The 19,602-nt window shown below is 49.5% G+C and overlaps 1 protein-coding gene and 1 non-coding gene across 2 annotated transcripts in view; one reads left to right on the top strand and one right to left on the bottom strand.

The window, feature by feature from the left end:
• Positions 1–19,602, bottom strand: part of GPR137B (G protein-coupled receptor 137B) — a 43,284-nt gene that overhangs the window by 2,398 nt on the left and 21,284 nt on the right. The window contains exons 3-6 of the mRNA XM_090263393.1: positions 12,178–12,400; positions 9,850–9,999; positions 6,947–7,075; positions 328–452 (exon numbers count right to left, since the gene is read on the bottom strand). Of these exons, the coding sequence (XP_090119519.1) occupies positions 328–452; positions 6,947–7,075; positions 9,850–9,999; positions 12,178–12,400 (627 nt within the window). The remainder of the gene's footprint in view (positions 1–327; positions 453–6,946; positions 7,076–9,849; positions 10,000–12,177; positions 12,401–19,602) is intronic.
• Positions 6,706–6,815, top strand: LOC149992522 (U6 spliceosomal RNA). The gene has a single exon (XR_016508402.1). It is a non-coding gene; the product is annotated as a U6 spliceosomal RNA (small nuclear RNA).

Here is a 19,602-nt window from a genome sequence, read left to right as displayed (position 1 = left end):
GAGGGCTGAGGAAAAGGGAAGGGAACCCCAGTTGCTTCCACCTTCCTGTCTGCAGACTGTGCCAGTGGCCTGGCCCAGGAAAGAAGCATCTGGCCCAGGTAAGGAGCAGCTGACTCGGGTAAGAAACTCCTGGGCCAGGTAACAAGCAGCCTGCCTGGGTGAGAAGCACATGATGGTGGGCAGGGCTGTGCTCTGGCTGCAGGCAGTCTCCCATACAGGTTTCTCACCCACCCCTGGCTCCAGGGTTCCCATGCAGGCATTTTTTTTCTGTTGGGACTCCACTGGGGCAGCTCTAACCATGCCTATTAACACCAACGAGGGGCTTACCTTCCCTGAAGTCCCGGGGGGGCGGTGTTCCAGGCAAGGTCGTCGTCACTGTCGTATCTCCGGGGGTTGTCAAAGAAGTAGGATCTGGGGCTGAATCCATGGCTCGGGAGCATCCCAGGAGTGGACTAGAAAAGACAGCTACTAGTTTAGTTCACGTTCAGACACCAGGCCTCACACTAGACAAAGCAAAATAAGATCTCTCGCCAGAGACAAAAGATATTCTACTCTGGAAAGAGGCTCTCTGGGCTCGGCCGCAGTGTTTGGGTCACTTGCTTTTCTTTTGAAGAGGCACTATTTCTTTTATCAGTACGGACAGAAACTTCTTTCAGAGCTCTGCTTACAGCAATGAATTCTCATAGTATTCATCCCTTAATGAAAAACCAGACAACGCCCACATTAGACAAACTAGGTGGTCCCAAATTGGATATAAACCTGTATAATAAGATGGACATTGACAACAACTTAAAATAATGAAATAATGATGAAATAATTCTGAAAAAGTTTCTTATCAGTTTCCATACCCTGCCCCTATAATTATTTCATCCTGTGTGTGAATTTCAAATGACTGCTTTCACGTAGGCACAGCAGAACTAGATGATACGGCAAACCAAATGTGGCAAAAACCAGCATTTGTCGGGCACCCTTGTATGTCAGTAGTGGTCTGTTTAGAAGTTAACCAACAGAGAATGAAACAAAGTTGCTATGTGAGGGCATCTCTATGTGAATTCCTGCTTTTCTAAGACAAATCCACCAAACACAGGAAGCAAAGTGGACTGGACACAGGTGTGATGCCGATAATTTACTATTTGTGGCAGTTTGGGAACGCCTGTGCAAAAGAATGAAGTTCGACCCTGACCTCATATAAAAAGTAACTCAAAATGGACCAGAGACCTAACGGTTAGAGTAAAAACCATAAAACTCTTATAAGAAAATAGAGGTAAATCTGCATGACCTAAATTTGGCAAAGAATTCTTAGATATGAGACAAAAATCACAAGCAACAAAAGAAAAAATACAGATAAGCTGGACTTCATCAAAATTTAAAACTTTTGTGCTTCAAAGGACACCATCAAGAAGTTTAAAAGCCCACAGAATAGGAGAAAATACTTGCAAATCATATACCTGAGAAGGACTCACATCTGAAATATGTGAAGAGCTGTTAACAACTCAATAAAAATAACCCAATTTAAAAACGGGCAAAGGATCTGAAGAGACATTTCTCCAAGAAAGCCAGCGAGCACGTGGGAAGGTGCTTGATCTCACTGCTCGTCAGGGAAGGCACGCGAGACAGCCCCGCACGGCGTCAGGACACCTAGCAGCAGAGAGTCAGGCACCAAGTGCCGGAGAGGATGCGGAGGACCCGGAACCTTCACACACTGCTGGGAGTGACACGGTGCACCCTCCGTGGGGAGGAGTCTGGCAGTTTGTCACAAAGTTAAACACAGTTACCAGCAGCTGGACTCCGAGCTGTATCCCCAAGAGAAATGAAGACGTATTCACACAGAAACTTGTACATGAATGTTCACAGCACCATTACTCACAAGAGCCAAAACATGGAAACAACCCAAGTGTCCACCAATGGATGAAGGATAAACAACATAAGGTATGTCTGTATGCCATAAAAAGGACTGAAATCCTGATACACGCGACAACATGGATGAGCCCTGCAAACATTATGCTCAGTGAAAGAAACCAGCCACAGAAAACCACACATGACATGACCCCACTTGCATGAACGTTGGGGATGGGAAATGTACAGACAGAAAGTAGATTGAGGGTGGGCTGGGTTGGGGAGGGGATGGGAGTGATAGATAAAAGGTATAGGCCTTCTCTGGGAGGGGATAAAAATGTTCTAAAAACCTGTCATGGTTGCACATATCTAAATACACAAAAACCCACTGGATTGTATACATGTAATAAGTGAATTATATGGTGTGGGAATTATATCTCGAAGCTGTTCATAATAAAAATATGGAGAGAAAGACTCTTCTCAAACTTTACTGCCGAGATTCTGAGCTGGGTCGAGAAGGTGGCCTGAGAATCGCAGGCCAAGGAGCTCGGTGTCCCGACAGGGGCAGCACAGCCCCGCCCTGAGCGCACCGTCAAGGGCACAGGCTGGTCTGTACCCGCGCCTTTAGGGATGCAAACCGCAGATAACACTTCAAAGAAATGCCCCGCCTGCGGTGCCTCTTCCCCAGAAGCATACCACAGGTATGCTGTTAAAATTGATGAGCGTGAGTTAAGTTATAAATTTCCCCCCAACAGGCTATTGGACTATTTTCCCCCCAAGCAGTAATGGTCGCTGCACAGTCACAGCCCTGTTACCGAGTCGCACACAGCAGGTCCTGCAGTAACATTTCATTTTAGCGTTGCTGAGAGGCCACAGGAACGTCTCTTGTTTATACCAAACAGCCAGTGGTTACACTGGTTTTGTATACATCGTTTCTCTTGAAGTCCCAGAAGCTATCGAAAACGTTCAATGTTAATCGTACTGTTTTAGGAATTTAGTTTCTTCTCCAAACCTTATTACGCCAAGAAAAGCCACAGGGTAACACAGTTAATTAAAATCATGGGCTTAAGAGCCAGACTGATGTGGTTAGACTCCTGGCTCTGTCTCCTACTCCGCATCCACCCTGAGCCTCAGTTTCCTTGTCTAAGAATAACTGTAAAAAGGAGGCGGAGTCAGGACGGCAGAGTCAGTCAGTGCTGGCTTCACCTCCTCTCATCAAAACTACAACTAAACCAGTGGTCCCCAACCTTTTTGGGACGAGGGACCAGTTTCAGGGAAGACAATTTTTCCATGAACAGGGAGAGGGGCAGGGAGGGAAAGGAGCTCGGCTTGATCGCCTGCAGCTCACCTCCGCGGTGCAGCCCGGTTCCCAATAGGCCATGGACCGGTACCATCTGCAGCCCAGGGGTCGGGGACCCCTGAACTAAACTACAGAACCACTGTCACTGAGGGCCACCTGAAGACTGGGGAACGGAAGTCCTACAACTAAGGATATAAAGAAGAAACCACATCAAGACAGGCAGGAGGGGCAGAGACATGGTCCCACACCCATACATGGTGGTTAATAAACAGGAGAAATAGCTCAGCTACAGAGGTACCCCTCCCCCCACAGCAGAGCAAAAGGGTCCAAGCTTCACACGGGGCACCCCACCTGAGGCACCTGTGCTGGGAAGAGGGGCTCATAACATCTGGCTTTGAAGACCAGAAGGATTATGTCCAAGAGAGACAAAGGACTGTGGAAGACAGTCATTGCTCCTAACGAGCTCACACAGACTCCTGGCTCCAGACTCCAGCACGGGGCAGCTGCTCAAGAGACAACTGGGACATATGGGTGGAGGGTGAAGGATGGAGGGGCAGGGGTCAGGGACTCTCAGGGGACAGAGTGCTGGCAGCCACTATTGCTCCTTTGCAAGCTCTCCTCCCACCCAGCTGGGCCAGGACAAGCAGGTGCAAAATCTGTCGCTCTCCATTAACCTGGAAGCACCCGTCCCCCCGTCCCCATGTCTCCCTGAGCTCTCTCCTCACCCATCCACTCCCCCGACCACAGCTTATCCCAGTGGGTGCAGACGCCCCAAAGAGCAGTGGTCTTAGTTCGCACTGCGGATCCTCCCAAGGTCCACAAGCCCCACACGAATGGCAGCCAGCCCTGGTGCACACTGTAACCCCCACCAGGTAGCCCCAAGGCCAGCACAAGGGCTAGCTGGCCTCTGCCCACACTGGAACCCCTCCCAACAGGCTTCAGACCACACCAGACCAGACTCGGGTAGCTCCATAACCAACACCTGACAGCTTCGGCTGGCACCGGAGCCCCCCAAAGCAACTCCCACTCCATGGGTGAGCCCCTGCGCAACGACCCCCCGCTGCTGTACAGGCAGCTCTCACAGTCCCCTGCCTCAGAATCAACGCCATCCCTGAGTGCTACCGGAGGACACACGCACATCCACACAGGAAACACCCCGAGAGCACCAGGGTCAGGTGACCAGGGAGACGGTGCCACAGGGCCCCTCCCAGGACACCTTCTGCGCGAGCCCACTCCTCCCAAAACAGGAGGCGAGGCAGAGCTACCTGACGCACAGAAACAAGCACAGTCGCCACGAGGGACAAACACCACTGCAGGAAAAGGGCTAAATGGGACAGACAAGCAATGGAATGAGAAGTGACAACCAACTCCGCAGAGACACAAAGGACTTTCAGAGAATACCACCGTTACATGCCAACAAAATTAACAACCTGGAGGAAACGGATAAACTCCTAGAAACATAACATCTTCCAAGGCTGAATCAGAAAGAAACAGAAAATCTGGACAGACTGATAACTGCTAACAAAACTGAAGTAGTAGTCAAAACTCCCAACAACAAAAGTCCTGGGCCAGATGGTTTCACAGATGAATGTTTCCAAACATTCAAAGAAGAGTTAATACCTATCCTCTCAAACCATTCCAAAAAACTGAAGAGGAGGGAAGGCTCCCAAGCTCATTTTAAGAGGCCACCATTACCCTGAGTCCAAAATCACTACAAAGAAAGAAAATTATAGACCAATATCCCAGATGAATGTAGATATAAAAATCCTTAACAAAATATTAGCAAATTGAATCCAGCAATACATTATAAAGATCATACAATGATCAAGTAGGATTTATTCCTGGGATGCAAGGTTGGTACAATATTTGCAAGCCAATTAACATGATCACCACATAAACAAAATGAAGCATATAAATCATTTGATTGTATCGATAGATGCAAAACAGCATTTGTCAAAATCCTACATCAATCCATTTCTGATAAAAACTCTCAGCAAAGTGGAAATAAAGGGATCATACGTCAACATAATAAAGGACATATATGACAAACCCACAGCCAACATCATATTCAATAGGAAAAAGCTAAAAGTGTTTTCTTTAAGATCGGGAACAAGACGAGGATGTCCGCTTTCACCTCTCTTTTTCAGCATAGCACTAGAAGTCCTAGCCACAGCAATCAGACAAGAAAAAGAAACAAAAGGCATCAAAACTGGAAAGGAGGAGGTAAAACTGTCATTATTTGAAGACGACATGATGCTATACAGCAAGAACCCTAACGGCTCCACCAAAAGCTCTAGAACTGATAAGTAAATTCAGTAAAGCAGCAGGATACAAAATTCACATTCAGAAATAGGCCGCATTTTTATATGCCAATAATGAACTATCAGAAAGAGAAATTAAGAAACCAGTGCCCTTATAACTGCATCAAAAGGATCAAGTACTCAGGAATATATTCAACCAAGGAGGTAAAAAACTTGTACTCAGAAAACTGAAACACACTGAAGAAAGAAACTGAAGATATAAATAAATGGAAGCATATACCATGCTAATGGAGAGGAAGCATTAGTATCATTAAAACGTCCAGACTACCAAAAGCAATCTACTGACCCAATGAGGAAGTGTTTAGGGTCTCACTGGACAGAAGCCTCCAGGTTGTTCCCAAAGCACATTAAGGTCAGATAACAATAATGAAAGGGCAGCAACGGATCCTGAGATCTAGAAAATGTTGCCCTGGACCGGATGGCTTCACAGGTGAATTTTACGAAACATCCAAAGAAGGGCCCATTGTCTCCCAAGGTTCTCCACCTGCCCACTCCAGGCTCACTTTTTCCTATTCTTGGCTTATTAGTGACTATCCAGAGATGAATAAAAAAAAACATAAACGAAATACAAAAGATTGCTTTCCTTACCACTCACATTTTGTCCACACTGGACAAAAACTAAGTATTCTTTATACTTTCCCCGGGGTTTCATACACCAGTGATTCAAAATTCTACCACTAGTTAGTGTGGTTGGAATCATTTATGGGGCAAAGCTCCCAGAAGCATCCTCACTGCCGGGTTTCGCATTTTCTGTTCCACCCTCATGAAGACCTTCATGTAGTCAGTTGAGTAGGAATGTGACCAGATTGGGAGTGGCTTTAGCATTCTTTTTTTTTCACAATGTTTTTAATTTCCTATCACCCCACTCAGCATTACGATAGGGCTGAAGAACTGAATTTACCATTTTCTATTTTCCTTTGCTAAAACAGAAGCTTGTAGATCTGGTTCATAGCAAGTCAGGCTCAAATACTAGTGAGGCTGTTGTTGCGTCAGGAAAAGGAGTTAATCCCTCTCTCTAGGCCCTGAGATACAACTGACTTTCATTTCTCTTGTAAAAATGAAACTAAACTATAAAACACATTTCCCTCAAAAGAGAATCAAGAGGGATAACAGTTTCAATTAAATAAGGGAACTTTTATACTAAACAGGATGGAAAAGGCTCTCTACTGAAAAATCTAAGACAAAATTCTAACATATGTTTGTGATCAGAACTAGGCGATATTTTCTGCAAATGTAAAATGGTTCGCTGTACTACGCACTTCGGCAGCACATATACTAAAATTGGAACGACACAGAGAAGATCAGTGTGGCCCCTGCACACGCATGACAGGCAAATTCATGAAGCATCACATATTTTTGGACAACGCAGTGGCGCCTGACTATAGGAGTGGGGAGGGGAGGGGGTGGACAGGGCAGGGGAGAGCAATGGGGAAAATGGGACAACTGTAATAGAATCACAATAAATTATTTTTTTAAATGGTTTACTTACGAGGTCCCTTGTAGGATTCCTAACTCGGAAGAAGTAAACGACTAGGCTGGTGGGCAAGAGCTCCCACACGAAAAGGACGACTCCGAACACAACGTAGCCGGCGTCTCCCAGCTGGTTCTTCAGATCCGCCTGTGGGGAGAGGACGTGGCAGGGTCACGGCCGCGGGCAGAGGGAATCAGCTGGACTCCAGTCCTAATGTGAAGAGACCAGCTCTGAAACTGAGTGATCCCTTCCCCTAAAACGTGTGGGCTGATGTCAGGTAGTATTGGGTTGGCCAAAAACCCTGTTTAGTTTTCTCTGTAAAATAAGACACTTGTTTCATGTTCACCAATAACTTTATTGATTTGGATATTTTGAGTATGCCGGCTATCTCCTGCATGGTATTTAACATTGACTGTTCTCAATTAATGTCTCCATTTGATCGCTATCAACTTCAACAGGTGTACCTGACCATGGAGCATTGTCCAGCGAGATATCTCCAGCACAAACCTTCGCGAGCCACTTCTGACACATTCAATCAGTCACAGCACCTTCTCCATACACTGCACAAATATTTTTTTGAGTTTTCTGTGTTTTTACCTTTCTCAAAATAATGAATAATATTCCAAAATGTGTATTTTCTTCCATTTTTAATATTAAAATGGCTACACAAAAATTCACCAATTTTGATGTTTTTTTGTTTTTTAATGCATGCTGATATGACAGCTGTCACAATACAATCTAACAAAATTGTTTCAAGTGAAGTTAAAGGCAACTAAGCACCACTAGAGCCATCAGAGGGAAAAAACCAAATGCACGTTTTGGCCAACTCAATGCTACTGGTCCTGACCACAGGTCCTCCACCTCCGAAACTGCTGCCCCCTGGTGTTTTACTATGTCACCCTCCAAATTCTTCCTTATGCCCACATTGAGTCCCAAATTGAAACTGATTTTCTTTTCTTCACCAATTGAATAGCGAGACTGTGTTCCCTTCTGCCAAGTCTTGAAAAAAGTATGTAACTGTTACCTTAGACTCACCCTAAGATAAATCTATCAGTTTTTAAACTTTTCTTCACAGTAACCATATCCTATTCTTTACTCTTTCAAGGTCAGTGCAGGTGAGCCTGTCCAGAAAACAGTTCTCGTGTCCAGGATGGCTTCTGGACCAGAGAGAGGACTGCGTGGCCCTGGGGTAGCCTCTTCTGCCCCTGTGGGCAGCTGGAAGGTGAGTGAGGGAAGCGCAGGGGATGTTTGGGCAGCTCGACCGGGAAGGCCATCGTTTCAAAAACAGAGCGCCGCAGTCACACCATAAAGGCCCAGTCGCCTAAACCGAATCCTGTTCCTTTGCTGTTACGTTGTATTTAAGTACAGAAACCAAAATGAATCATGTACTCTTCAGAAACTCTGCATCTCGCCTTCCATCTGTGACATGTCTCAACATGCCATTGCCCACAAGTGGCAGGAGCAACTGTGGTCTCTGTCTTGTTCTGAGATTCTACTGGCTGCCACACTCAGGTCTAGGTGTCCATGAGTCAACAGCCATTTTAAAAATTGTAACCATCGTTTAAATTAATTATAAGCTCTTACTTGAAATGATTGTTTTGTTAAAACCAAAGCTGCTGTTGAACGGGTTGAGAGTTTCAGCTGGGAAGATGAAGAAGTTCTGGCGACGACGGTGGCGACAGCCGCTCAACAATGTCACTGCACTTACGGCCAATCATTAAAAAAGTAAATGTGCTGTTTTACAATAGAAACCTTCGTGTATGAGTGAGTCTCTATCATGTTTGAAGTTTACATTTTTATATATCTGATACTCTCAAAATGGGGCACACCTTCTGCAGTGCCTTGCTCAGCTTCCTCCGTCCCACGTGTGCAGTGTCGGTCTGGGATGGGGTTTGTATTGTTTTAATCCTTTCTAATTATGACACCTCGCTGTGCCTCTTCTGCAGACATCTTGTCCTCACGGGTTTAACACATCATGGTCATTTCCTTCTTTCCCCCACCGTCCTAATCCAGCCGAGGGTCTGAGCACCGCTGGGGATTTCAGAAGTGGGTGTGCACGCAGCTGGGCATTCAATATTTTTCCAGGAAAAGTGAAGGAGCTTTTGCAATCCAGTCCAGTAGACTGTCTTCAAGGAGTCCTATTTCTTTATTGTAATGGCGTCTATGTGTGTGTCTCTTCCTGGGGACATCAACTCCCTGCAGGGAGGGAGTCTGCTCACTTCTGTACCCCCAGCACTCTGCCCAGGGCCAGGGACGGGAATCGATCCTGATCAAATGAGCGAATGCAAACTCATTCTCATTCCTCTTTATTTTGAGCTTTTGTGAACATGGTTGCCAGTTAATACTTCACCGCCTTTGTTCATTTGCTTTAGAATTTACGAATTTTCAGAATATATTCAAGAGGGAGAGAGTATCCTATTGAGACCACCAGTAAAATGAGTTTTTCCTAACACCTGAATGTCCTCAATCACTTTCACCTAGATTTCCTCAAATGCTATTAGTGTTACTGCTCCACTGAAAAAAAATTCATAACTTTGTAGTTATGTGTATTTTCTGAAACCTAAATATAATTTGTTTTACCTGTGCAAAATTTCACCCTTCAATAAGGCCATTTACATTTATACGGAAGCACTTAAAAGATTGAAAGCTGCATGACAAGAGCCCACAGAAGGCGCAGAGGAGAAAGGCTGTGGGTACGTGCACGTACACACGTGTCCCGGTTTCATGGCAGAAGGCACGCTCTGGAATAGCAGGTGCTACGCTCCAATTTGACAGATGAGGATGCAGATACCACACAGGTAAGTGACTCTCAGGGTGGCCCAGCTCCTTATCAGCAAAAGCAAAGAGTTGCAGACTCTGCCGCCCAGGGTGCTGCCAAGCAAAGCGTCGCCCACCAGTGCGCCCTCATCGCGCCCACTGACCTGGTCGGACACGTTGTACCAGTCGTAATCGAAGGAGTGGACGCTCTTGGTCTGAGAGAAGGACACAGTGAACAGGTTGTAGCAGGCTCGGGAGGTGTACAGCAGGATGACAGTCACGCCGACGGTGGTCACCTGGCACACAGAGGAGCCCTGGAAGAGGGGGAGCCGTGAGGGGCACACCCGCTCCAGGGGCAGACACCAGCCTCCCCCAGACACCCAGTGCCCACCCTGCCCCCATCAGAACCCTCATCCTCAGCCTCAGACCCCACATCCTGCAGCCCTTCCTAAAACTTCCAAGTATCCACAGAGACGCTTTAATGCCTGGGCTTGGATCTGGGGTTTCCTTTAATGGCTGAAACTGTGAGCCATTTGCCTGAGGCCTCAGCTTATAAGAACAAGGAAGTTAGAGGCTTCCCTGTTAAATACCCCGGTGCCACACACGGTCCCCAGAGGACCCCAAGAGCCCAGCACCTGCCTCTGGCCTGGGCGCAGCCCAACATGCTCACAGGGACGGTGGCCTGCAGAGAGCCGTGCGGACCCCAGTGGCTATGGGCAGTGAGCGCGTCCTCAGAACCCAGCATCTTCCAGGCTGGGAGGGTGGAGTCCCGACGGGCTCTGGGTTTTGAGTAGGTGGAAACCACTGACTCAGGACCCAGATTATGAAGCAATTTCTAAGGTCAGTTAAAGGACCCCCAGCTAGAGACAGGCAGTTAAAAAAACTAAAGTTCTGCCCTGGCTGGTATGGCTCAGTGGATTGAGTGCCAGCCTGTGAATCAAAAGGTTGCTGGTTTGATTCCCAGTCAGGGCACATGCCTGGGTTGCAGGCCAGGTCCCCCGTTGGGGGCATGCGAGAGGCAACCGAGCCATCTCTCACACATGGATGTTTCTCTTCCTCTCTTTCTCCCTCCCTTCCCCTTTCTCTAAAAAGTAAATAAATATCTTTTAAAAAACTGAAAATCATATCTGAGTTTTGCATTTGGAAGTCACTAACTCAATCCAAGTTATTTAATTCTGCCAGTAACAGTTTATTAACTTGTTTGCCATGGGAGTTACCCCAATGGTATCTAACAATTTAAAACTTAACCCTCCTCTTAAAACCACAAGTCTGATTTTAAAAGCTCTGGGTAGCCCCTATGCGAGACACAATATAAATAAGGGGGCAAGTAAAAATAAAATCAAGCTTAAAATTCATCAAAATTTATAGATGAAAAACTAGTCTGCCACACTAACTTTCAGGATTTTGCAAGAGTTCAGCCAATTCACAGGAGGCTCTGATTACGGCTTTGTATTTTGAAGTTAGAGGCATAGGTTTGAACCGACCAGTCACTGAAGACACAGTGCTGCCCCACAGCCAGACGGGCCACACACACAGGAGGCAGACCGGGGTGCGACCCAGGACATGCAGCCATGGAATCCCAGGAGCAGGGGCACCAGAGACCACTCAACCCTCCCCAACATGTGAGAACCAAGCCAGAGGCCGAGTGGCGAGGGGCAGGGATCCTGCAGCCCCCAAGTGCCTGATATCTGCTCCCTGCCCTCCACACTTTGCTAGGCTACTCGCTGGAGGGACAGCGGGGTTCAGGCTGGTCGGGGTGCTGGGCACCGCAGCCCAGGCTGCCCATCAGCCCCTCTGCATCTCTGGGAAAGGGAAGGAGAACACCCAGGGTGTGGGAACACCCAGGGGCTTGTCTGTCTCCACCCCCAAATAGCCACTGACAGGAACGGTGTCCTAACCTCCAGGGGCAGTTCCCACTGCTATGGAGACCCACATGGGCCCAACCAATCAGGGGGAGCCTGCACCCGAATCCCCATAGCAGTGCGTCCTGGGGATGGAGCACAGACCTGTGGCCCGATGGCGGGGCCAACGCTGGGCTCTATAGCTGCACACCTGGGGTGGCCTCGTGGCCTCTGAGCCTCAGTTTCCTTATCCATAAAGTGGAGATAAGATGGATTCCCACAGACGCGAGGTTAAACATGTTACGTACTTAGAAAAGCTCCTGGAACACAGTGAACTCTGATGTGTGTTTCCAGAAACATTTTTAGCACCACCTCCCCATCTGCCCTTTAAAGTGGCGGTTAAACGACTGTATCTGTACCCCAGGACTAGCCCTGCACACTCCGAGACATGGACCCACCGGGACGGAATGCTTCTTGCATACAAAGTCCAGTGACCAACCCCCCTCCCTGTGCCTCTGTGTTCCGGCCGCCACGGTGTGGCTAATCATTGCAGGTCAGCTGGGAAAGGTGTTTGCCGAGTCTGTTTGCAAACCAGAAAACTATTTTTAGAACAAGCTGAATGGAGGGCTCTTGGCCACATTTCCAGCTTACCGTGGACTCCAAGTAAATGTTGGCCAAGGACATCTTCGAGATTTTGTAGAGACAGATGGAGAGAGAGACAGCACACAGCACGAAGAGCGTGTCGTTGATGGCCACGCGCACAGACACGATGGCCTTCCTCTCCCAGCTTCCGGTCTTCACCAGCACGGCGCAGGTGAGGTTCACCAGCAGGAAAACGAGGCTGATGAAGATCGAGGCCAGGTAAAGGGGGAACCTGGAGGGGGCAAGAGAGAAGTTGAACGCACCATGACATGCACACTGACTGCCTATTCTGGGTCAATCTAGCAGGAAAGTGACATTTTTTGGTGAACTGCTAGAAGCTGGACGCACCAACATTAACAAACACTTCACAGGTGGGCTTTGGAGGTGGCCCGTCCAGGACTCGGATTACAGAGTGACCACAAATGGCGTCCTCAGGAAGGCACTTGAGCTCTCAGAGCCTCGCTTCCCATTGCTGGGTGGGCTGAGGATTGAACGAGACGTGAACGCCCACTCATATGTGCGAGCACTGGCCCCGAGCACGGAGCAGGGCCTGGCGGCAGAGCGGGTTGCAGGGAGCAGGTTCTGGTGAGCGGGCCCACCCCCGCCCCCGTGCCCTGGGAACTTGGGCCAAGTCAGCCTGTTTTCGGTGCCATCAACCTAACACACACGAAATAGCAGCTGCCCTGCAGGCTGTCTTTGAGGCCTGAGGTCATGTTTATAAAGGTCTCACCCCCAGAAGTCACTGATGAAGTAGGAGTCGGGCGGCACTCACTTGTACCCGGGCCCCCTCACAGCCCCCTGCCCACAGCGGATGCTGCCAGCTGTCCTGTCACTGGCCACTGTGGGCATGTAGCTTCTCAGAGCCACACACTCTTCCTAAGTGACCTGTGCAAGGTCTGTAAGACTTCTCAGATTTGCTGAATCTCGTTTGTATCATGTTTCCTTCGGGCAGACACTGTCCAAGAGACACGCAAAGGACAGGCTTGCAGGGCTCAAAACCAGACTGGCTTCAGTCGAATGTTTGCAAGCCCAAAAGCAGAAAACCATCAACCAGAAGCAGTTTTGAAGCCAAACAATGACAGTGTTTCCAAAGCCATCACAGACCAGGACATAAAAGACTGGGTTCGAGTCCCAGCTCAGACACCATACCACAGACAGGAGCCGGGAGGGGCAGACTCAGAGAAAGTGTCCGAGAGAGAGAGAGACAGAGAGAGAGAGACAGACAGAGGTGCAGCTACAGTTTTATTTCCTGCTCGCAGGTGTCAGGGCCAAATAATAAACCCCCATGTGCCCCAGCTAACTTCAATGCAATTAATAATTTGCAATCCACTGGCAGTCTCTCACCTAATTTTTCAGAACCCATATTCTATCAAAGGAATTTTGCTGGCCTTATTCCTCATCCTTCAAATTGTAGCTCAAGTATCACTTCTTCCAAAAAGCCTTTCCTGACTCCTGCACCCCCTCCAAGCACACACGTGCACATATGCACGCACACATGTGCTCACACAGGCACTCCACCGGGTCTCCACATCTGCCTTGCTGGTGCCTGCACCTGGACTTCACAGACTGGTCACAGTTGAGTCTAAAGCACATGGACATGGTCAGACCCACATGCCTCCTGCCTCGGCGGAAAGCCCAGGAAGACGGAGGCTCTGGCTCTTTCCTTCCCGCTCCGTCCACATGGCACTGGGAGGAGCTCCGTAAACGTGCATGAGTCCAGGTGAAGACGTGCACCTGAGTCAGAAGCACAATGCGGGGTACCTCACCAGGGCGGCCCCCTCCTGTCCTGCAGCCGCCACGAGTCCCGCCCTTCCGGGGCGACAACCTGAACCTGAGCAACTGCATCTTTCAGGGCGGAGACAGGGGACGGAGGCTCTTCCCTCCACAGCCCTGCCGGGCCTGGACAGCCTGCGGGGCAGACAGGGTGGCAGAGAAGCTGGAAAGGCTGGGGGCCACAGGTGGGTGAGCAGAGGACAGTGGAGCTGGACAGGACGACAGGACTTCAGTCAGGAAGCAACGGCCCCGAGCCGAGAACGGAGCGTGACCAGCAGGACCTGGGCAGGCGGTGCCACTAAAGGAGGTCAGGGCGGTGCAGGAGGGGCCAGGAGCTCCGAGCCACCCCACTGTCCCAGGACCCTCGCCTATAGTGGGGCCGCAGGGGTGGTAACGGGCAGGGCTCTGCCATCTTACAGATGCAGTGTCACGTGTAGTTACGTATCGATAGCTTTTTAAACAGCAACAAATATTTTTGGAAAGATAAATAAAAAATAGTTACTAAAGTCAGGTTCTTTACAGGATGTGATCACTGGCCGGGGCCCTTCTAATCCACCTCACTCCCACTGCCTGTCACGGTCCCCGCTGGTCCCTCTGGGTGGAGTGGCCGCACCTCCCCAGCCCCTCTGTACTGTCCACGTGGTCCCCATCACGGACTGCTCACCAGTACAGCTGGTCAGCTCTGGGTGCCACTACATCCCCAAGCAGACTGAGCTCAAGAAGGGTGCCCCCTACCCCGTGTCCCCTGTGTTCAGTGAACCCGCCCCCGTCCTCAGGCCCTGGACACCGTTTCACGGTTTCCTGTTGCTGAGAACAGCGTCCTCGCCATGCGCAGCACTTTCTGTCCAACCCAGGAGTGTCTCATCTCTGCCTGAAATCTCCCAGGAGGCCCTGGTGGGCCTTCGGGAACAGGGTAAGTCAGTCAGGGAAATACGAAATTCGTGTGGGAACCTGGGCCAGGTCCCTCACCAGGCCAAGCTTCGGCCACCTCCTACAGACACAAGGAGGGGCTCCGCCCGGGTTGCCAGGAGCGCCGGGGAGGGAGTGCCCGGGGCATCTGGCCCAGCGCGTGGCTCACGGAATTATCCCGCTGTCCTCTGTTACAAACCACACTGTCTCAGGTGGGCATGCAGAGACAGACAAAGGCAGGTCTTTGGAAGCCACAAAAACTCCACCTCCTGGTTCCTTCCTTGAAAGGCCTCGTTTTCATGGTTCTATGATTATCTGCCATGTGCCTATGACAGACACGGGGCGTAGTGGGCACACTCCTGCCCACCAGTGGCACAGCCCCTGAACAAGCACCCTCCAGACACCTTGCATTTCTGGATGGCTCCCCGTGACCGTGGCCAGAAATTAGACTGTGGAGAGAAATTCTTAGTCTTCGTCCTCTGCTATGGAAGTGCAGGACACAGGAGGTTCTGAGGGGGGCTGCGCCCCATGGTGGCTCCCCCAAGGCTCCGCTGGGGCCCCTGCACTCTTCCCAGCTCAGACTGTTGCATGTGGTGACTCCGCTTCCCAGACTCCCCTTCGCCCTCATCTGCCTGCGGGACAGAGAAGGCAGGTGCGGGGCACAGGAGAGCGAGGCTCTCGGCCCCTCTGAGCTGCGTGTCCTCACCTGTGGGAAGCAGGACAGAGAAGGCAGGTGCGGGGCACAGGAGAGCGAGGCTCTCGGCCCCTCTGAGCTGTGTGTCCTCACCTGTGACAGGCAGATAACTCTCCTGTCCTCCTCAGCTGCTGGAGGGTCTCAGGGCCTTGTGCCTCTTGCTGTCCCCTCTGTCCTCACCCCATAGAGCCCCTCCTTTTGTCAACAGCAAATTCTAGAAAATTACTTTCTCACAGGGGTTCTGGGTCCACTGCCAACCCATTCTCTCAGGCCGCATGGCCAACGTGCTAACTCAAAGGTGTCACCTTGAGGCACCATCTCCCCAACCTTCCTGAGGCCCCTCCTCATCTGACTTGTCCCTGGGGCGCCCCTGCTTCCTCTTCCTCTTCTTTCCCCGAAGTGACAATGACGTCCTCGGCTCTCTCCTCCACACCCTCTTCCTTCAGTGACAGCTTCTGTACGACCAAGTTATGAAAGCCGTCTCCGGCCTCTGCCTCCGGTCTTTGTCCGACTCACGTTCCCACCAGCCTGGCTCCTCCTGTTCTCCCAACAACCGCAAGCCCAGCATAAATGGTTGGTTTCCGCCGTCACTCTTCAGACTGCAAGGAGCATCTTTGATCACTGTCACACACAGACACACACACACTCTCTCACACTCACACATACTAATACATGCACTCAGATACACATGCACACACACTCTCACATACAAATATACACTTAACATGTGCACAGGCACTCACACAAAAACACACACTCACACATACACAGGCACTCACACACATGCACACTCACACACATTCACACACACACACACATTTTAACCCTCTTATACACACACACATATGCTTACAGACACCTCACACACACTCCTCATTCCTGCTGCCCCGTCTCTGCCCCGATCCCACTCGCCACCCCAGTCACGCCTTGCGCCTTCTGACCAGAACTACCACGACAGTGGCCCTAACTGACACCCACCCACGCCCCACCCTCCAGTGCCCACCGTCCGGAGCCAGACCAACTAATGGGCACATGACGTGCTAATTAAACCCATCTCCTCACTGTCCCCAGACCCGTCCCAGTGTCCCCACCTCCCTGTCTACACAAGCCAGTGTTTCCACCTAAAACCTTCCTGTGCCTGGACTTGGATGAACTCTGGCCCTCGGTGTCTACAGGACCATCTGCTGAAGAAAAGCCTGCAGTGGTCTTACAGCAACAACATGGAGAAAGGACTCATGACCTAACATTAGGATAAAAAGTGAGAAAGCAAACCTGAACATGAGATAAAACCCCAGCTCTGTCCTGGAAAACGTATACTGTGAGAACCTGCAGCAGAACACATCACTTCATTCCCTTAGGATGGGAGGGGCTTACACTTGGGGGGCGGGGTCAGTAGACGTTTTACTTCTCTCTACAGGTGTAAACCCACTACTTCTCTTTTTCTATTTCACAATTGTTTCTTATGAGCTTATATAACTTTCACAATGAAAAAAGTGCCGTATAAATCTGAACGTCCCTGCCTTGGCCTGCAGCTCTGGAAGAAAGGGGGAGATTTGGAGGATTTAAACGGGGAAAAAGAACAGACCGTACTGCAGGGGATGTTTCCACAGGACCAATATGTTGTACATTACCTAAAAACGACTCCTTTCCAACTCAAAGCACAGGGTCAGAATAAACAGCCCACGACGACAGATAGGACTGAAGGAAAAGAAAACCAGGGAGTCCGGGCCTCTGGGAGGACAACCGTGCCTGTGAGACCAGAAGAATCAGCTCCTGGCGGGTCAGCAGGCACAGAGCTGAGGCGAGTGCTCAGGCGGCCCCCCCACGCTCCCCACTTGGGTCACCATGACAGTACCTCACCACCTCCTAACGAAAGGGGACAATATTAACCAATTTCTCACACCTTTGATTTTTTACAGAAGGGGAAAAGCAAAACCTGGCTCGTTATATTTTTTATTTTTTAAAAATCAAAGATGGAGGAAAAACCGTTGAAAATGTTTAAAATCAAAGTACTCTCGTGCACTCCCACACCCCGTGTTCACATTTCCTCAGCCAAAGATTCAAAAACGTGGACTGAGTGAAAACTGAATCCAATGGGCAGCAGCTCCCCCACCCTCAGCGCTATCAGCTGTGCCCGTGTGAGAGTGGGCGGGGCGGGGCTGACTGAATGATCTTCAGAAACACAGGACCACGTAGGCGCAGCTCGGGCTGGGGCGTTTCAGCTAGTGCGAGACTCATGGCTTGTGATCCATTTAGAAGTCGACATGTCCAAGGGTCTCGGAATAGATGGTGGCCTGAAATGCTGCAGTGGCACCTGGCCTGGGAGAAATGGGGTGACAGAGGAGACTATGGATCTGCAGAACTCCCAGGACTTCTTTACATCTGGAGACCGAAGGATCCGATCTGAGTTAACAGGCTTCTCCCATTGAAATCTTAGCCTCCTGGCTTCAAGACACCCTTCCCGGCCCAAACAGCACACCTCCAACATCTGACTCTAATTTTATTTCCCCCTTCAACTCCGCAAACCCCTCCCAATAACAGCCATCACACACCCCTGCACAGCCCGTCTCTCCATCTGCACTACGGTTCCAGGAGCAAGTACAGCCCCCGCACCATGCTTCTCCCTGAAATACCCCATCCCCCAAGTGCAGAGGCTGAAAATGTTTAAAATCCTGTTTTCTGACCAGCGCTTTCAGTTTTCTTCTAGAAGCTCCCACACCTGTTACCCCAACCTCAACCAAGCATCCAAGACAGGTCGGCTCCGTGATCCAATCAGAATGTTCTCCCCCACCCCACCCTTCACTCACTCTCTGCTCTCAGACCCCCACCCCCACCCCAGCTGCCTGCATTTTAGGGGTGGATGGGGAGGACTGTCTACTTGGACTCTTTAAATCCCACCCTGGCACGAGTGTCACCAGCCAAGCAGTTGGTAGAAACATGACCCAAACCACCCAAAAAGCAGTGAAGGGAGATGTCAAGATCATAGAGAAACAACACAGCACCACGGGCCTCCTTCCTCGGACCTTGGCTGATACTGTTGTGTAACTTTCTGAACTTCAGTTTCTTCGCATATAAAATGGGAATTAAAATATACACTTCCCGAATCTTAACTAAAGTCTTTCCAAATTTAAGGTATATATGAGGTCTGTCCAGAAAAAGTCCAGCCATTGTTAATATGAGAACAGTTTGCGTGACATCTATGTAACGTGGCAGCCAAGGAGAGAGGACTGGAATGCGGATGGGTGAACAATGGCAACTTCACTGTATTGGTTAGTAGGGATGGTTGATGCTGCAGAGCGAGCATGTGTACTGTGTGGCTGTCACATTCAAAATAACTGAGCAAGTAGAGCAATGCATCTGCACCAAATTCTGCATTAAGCTTACACATTCCACCATGAAAACTATTTGGATGATTCAGAAGGCCGCAGCTATAGGCAACTGGTGATTGGCAGGCAGCTTCATCACAATGCGCCAAAACTCTCACATCTCATGGAGAGTTTTCTGGTGAAACATCGAATCACCCAGATGACTCTGCCTCGCTACAGCCCAGATTTGGTGCCCTGTGACTTCTGGCTTTTCCCAAAGCTAAAATCACCTTTGAAAGGGAAGAGGTTTCAGACCATCAATGAGATTCAAGAAAATACAACAAGGCAACCGATGACTATTGGGAGAACTGTGTGAGGTCCTAAGGTGCCTACTTTGAAGGGGACTGAGGTGTCATTGTCCTGTGTACAATGTTTCTTACATCTTCTTCAATTAATGTCTCTATTTTTCATATTACATGGCTGAATACCTTCTGGATAGACCTCATATTTAAATAAAATATAACATGTATACATTTTTGCATATTTTTAAAGTAAAAAAATAATGAAAGTTTCATTTTGATTCAAGGAGCTAAGTGGCCAAAGTCACCTTTTCTGAAACACTTGCCCTCGGTGTGCAGGTCTCCTGGGCAGGGACATCAGGATGCCCTCCCTTATGCTGCATCCACTTTGTGTCCCCAGACACCTGGCTTCCCTCCCTCTCAGCTCTGGCTCTCTGCTGGAGGTCATGGAGCT

The sequence above is a fragment of the Furipterus horrens genome, unplaced genomic scaffold (assembly GCF_987537825.1).
Source record: "Furipterus horrens unplaced genomic scaffold, mFurHor1.1.pri manual_scaffold_15, whole genome shotgun sequence".
Lineage (NCBI taxonomy): Eukaryota > Metazoa > Chordata > Mammalia > Chiroptera > Furipteridae > Furipterus > Furipterus horrens.
This window is presented reverse-complemented; position numbering and strand designations above follow the sequence as displayed.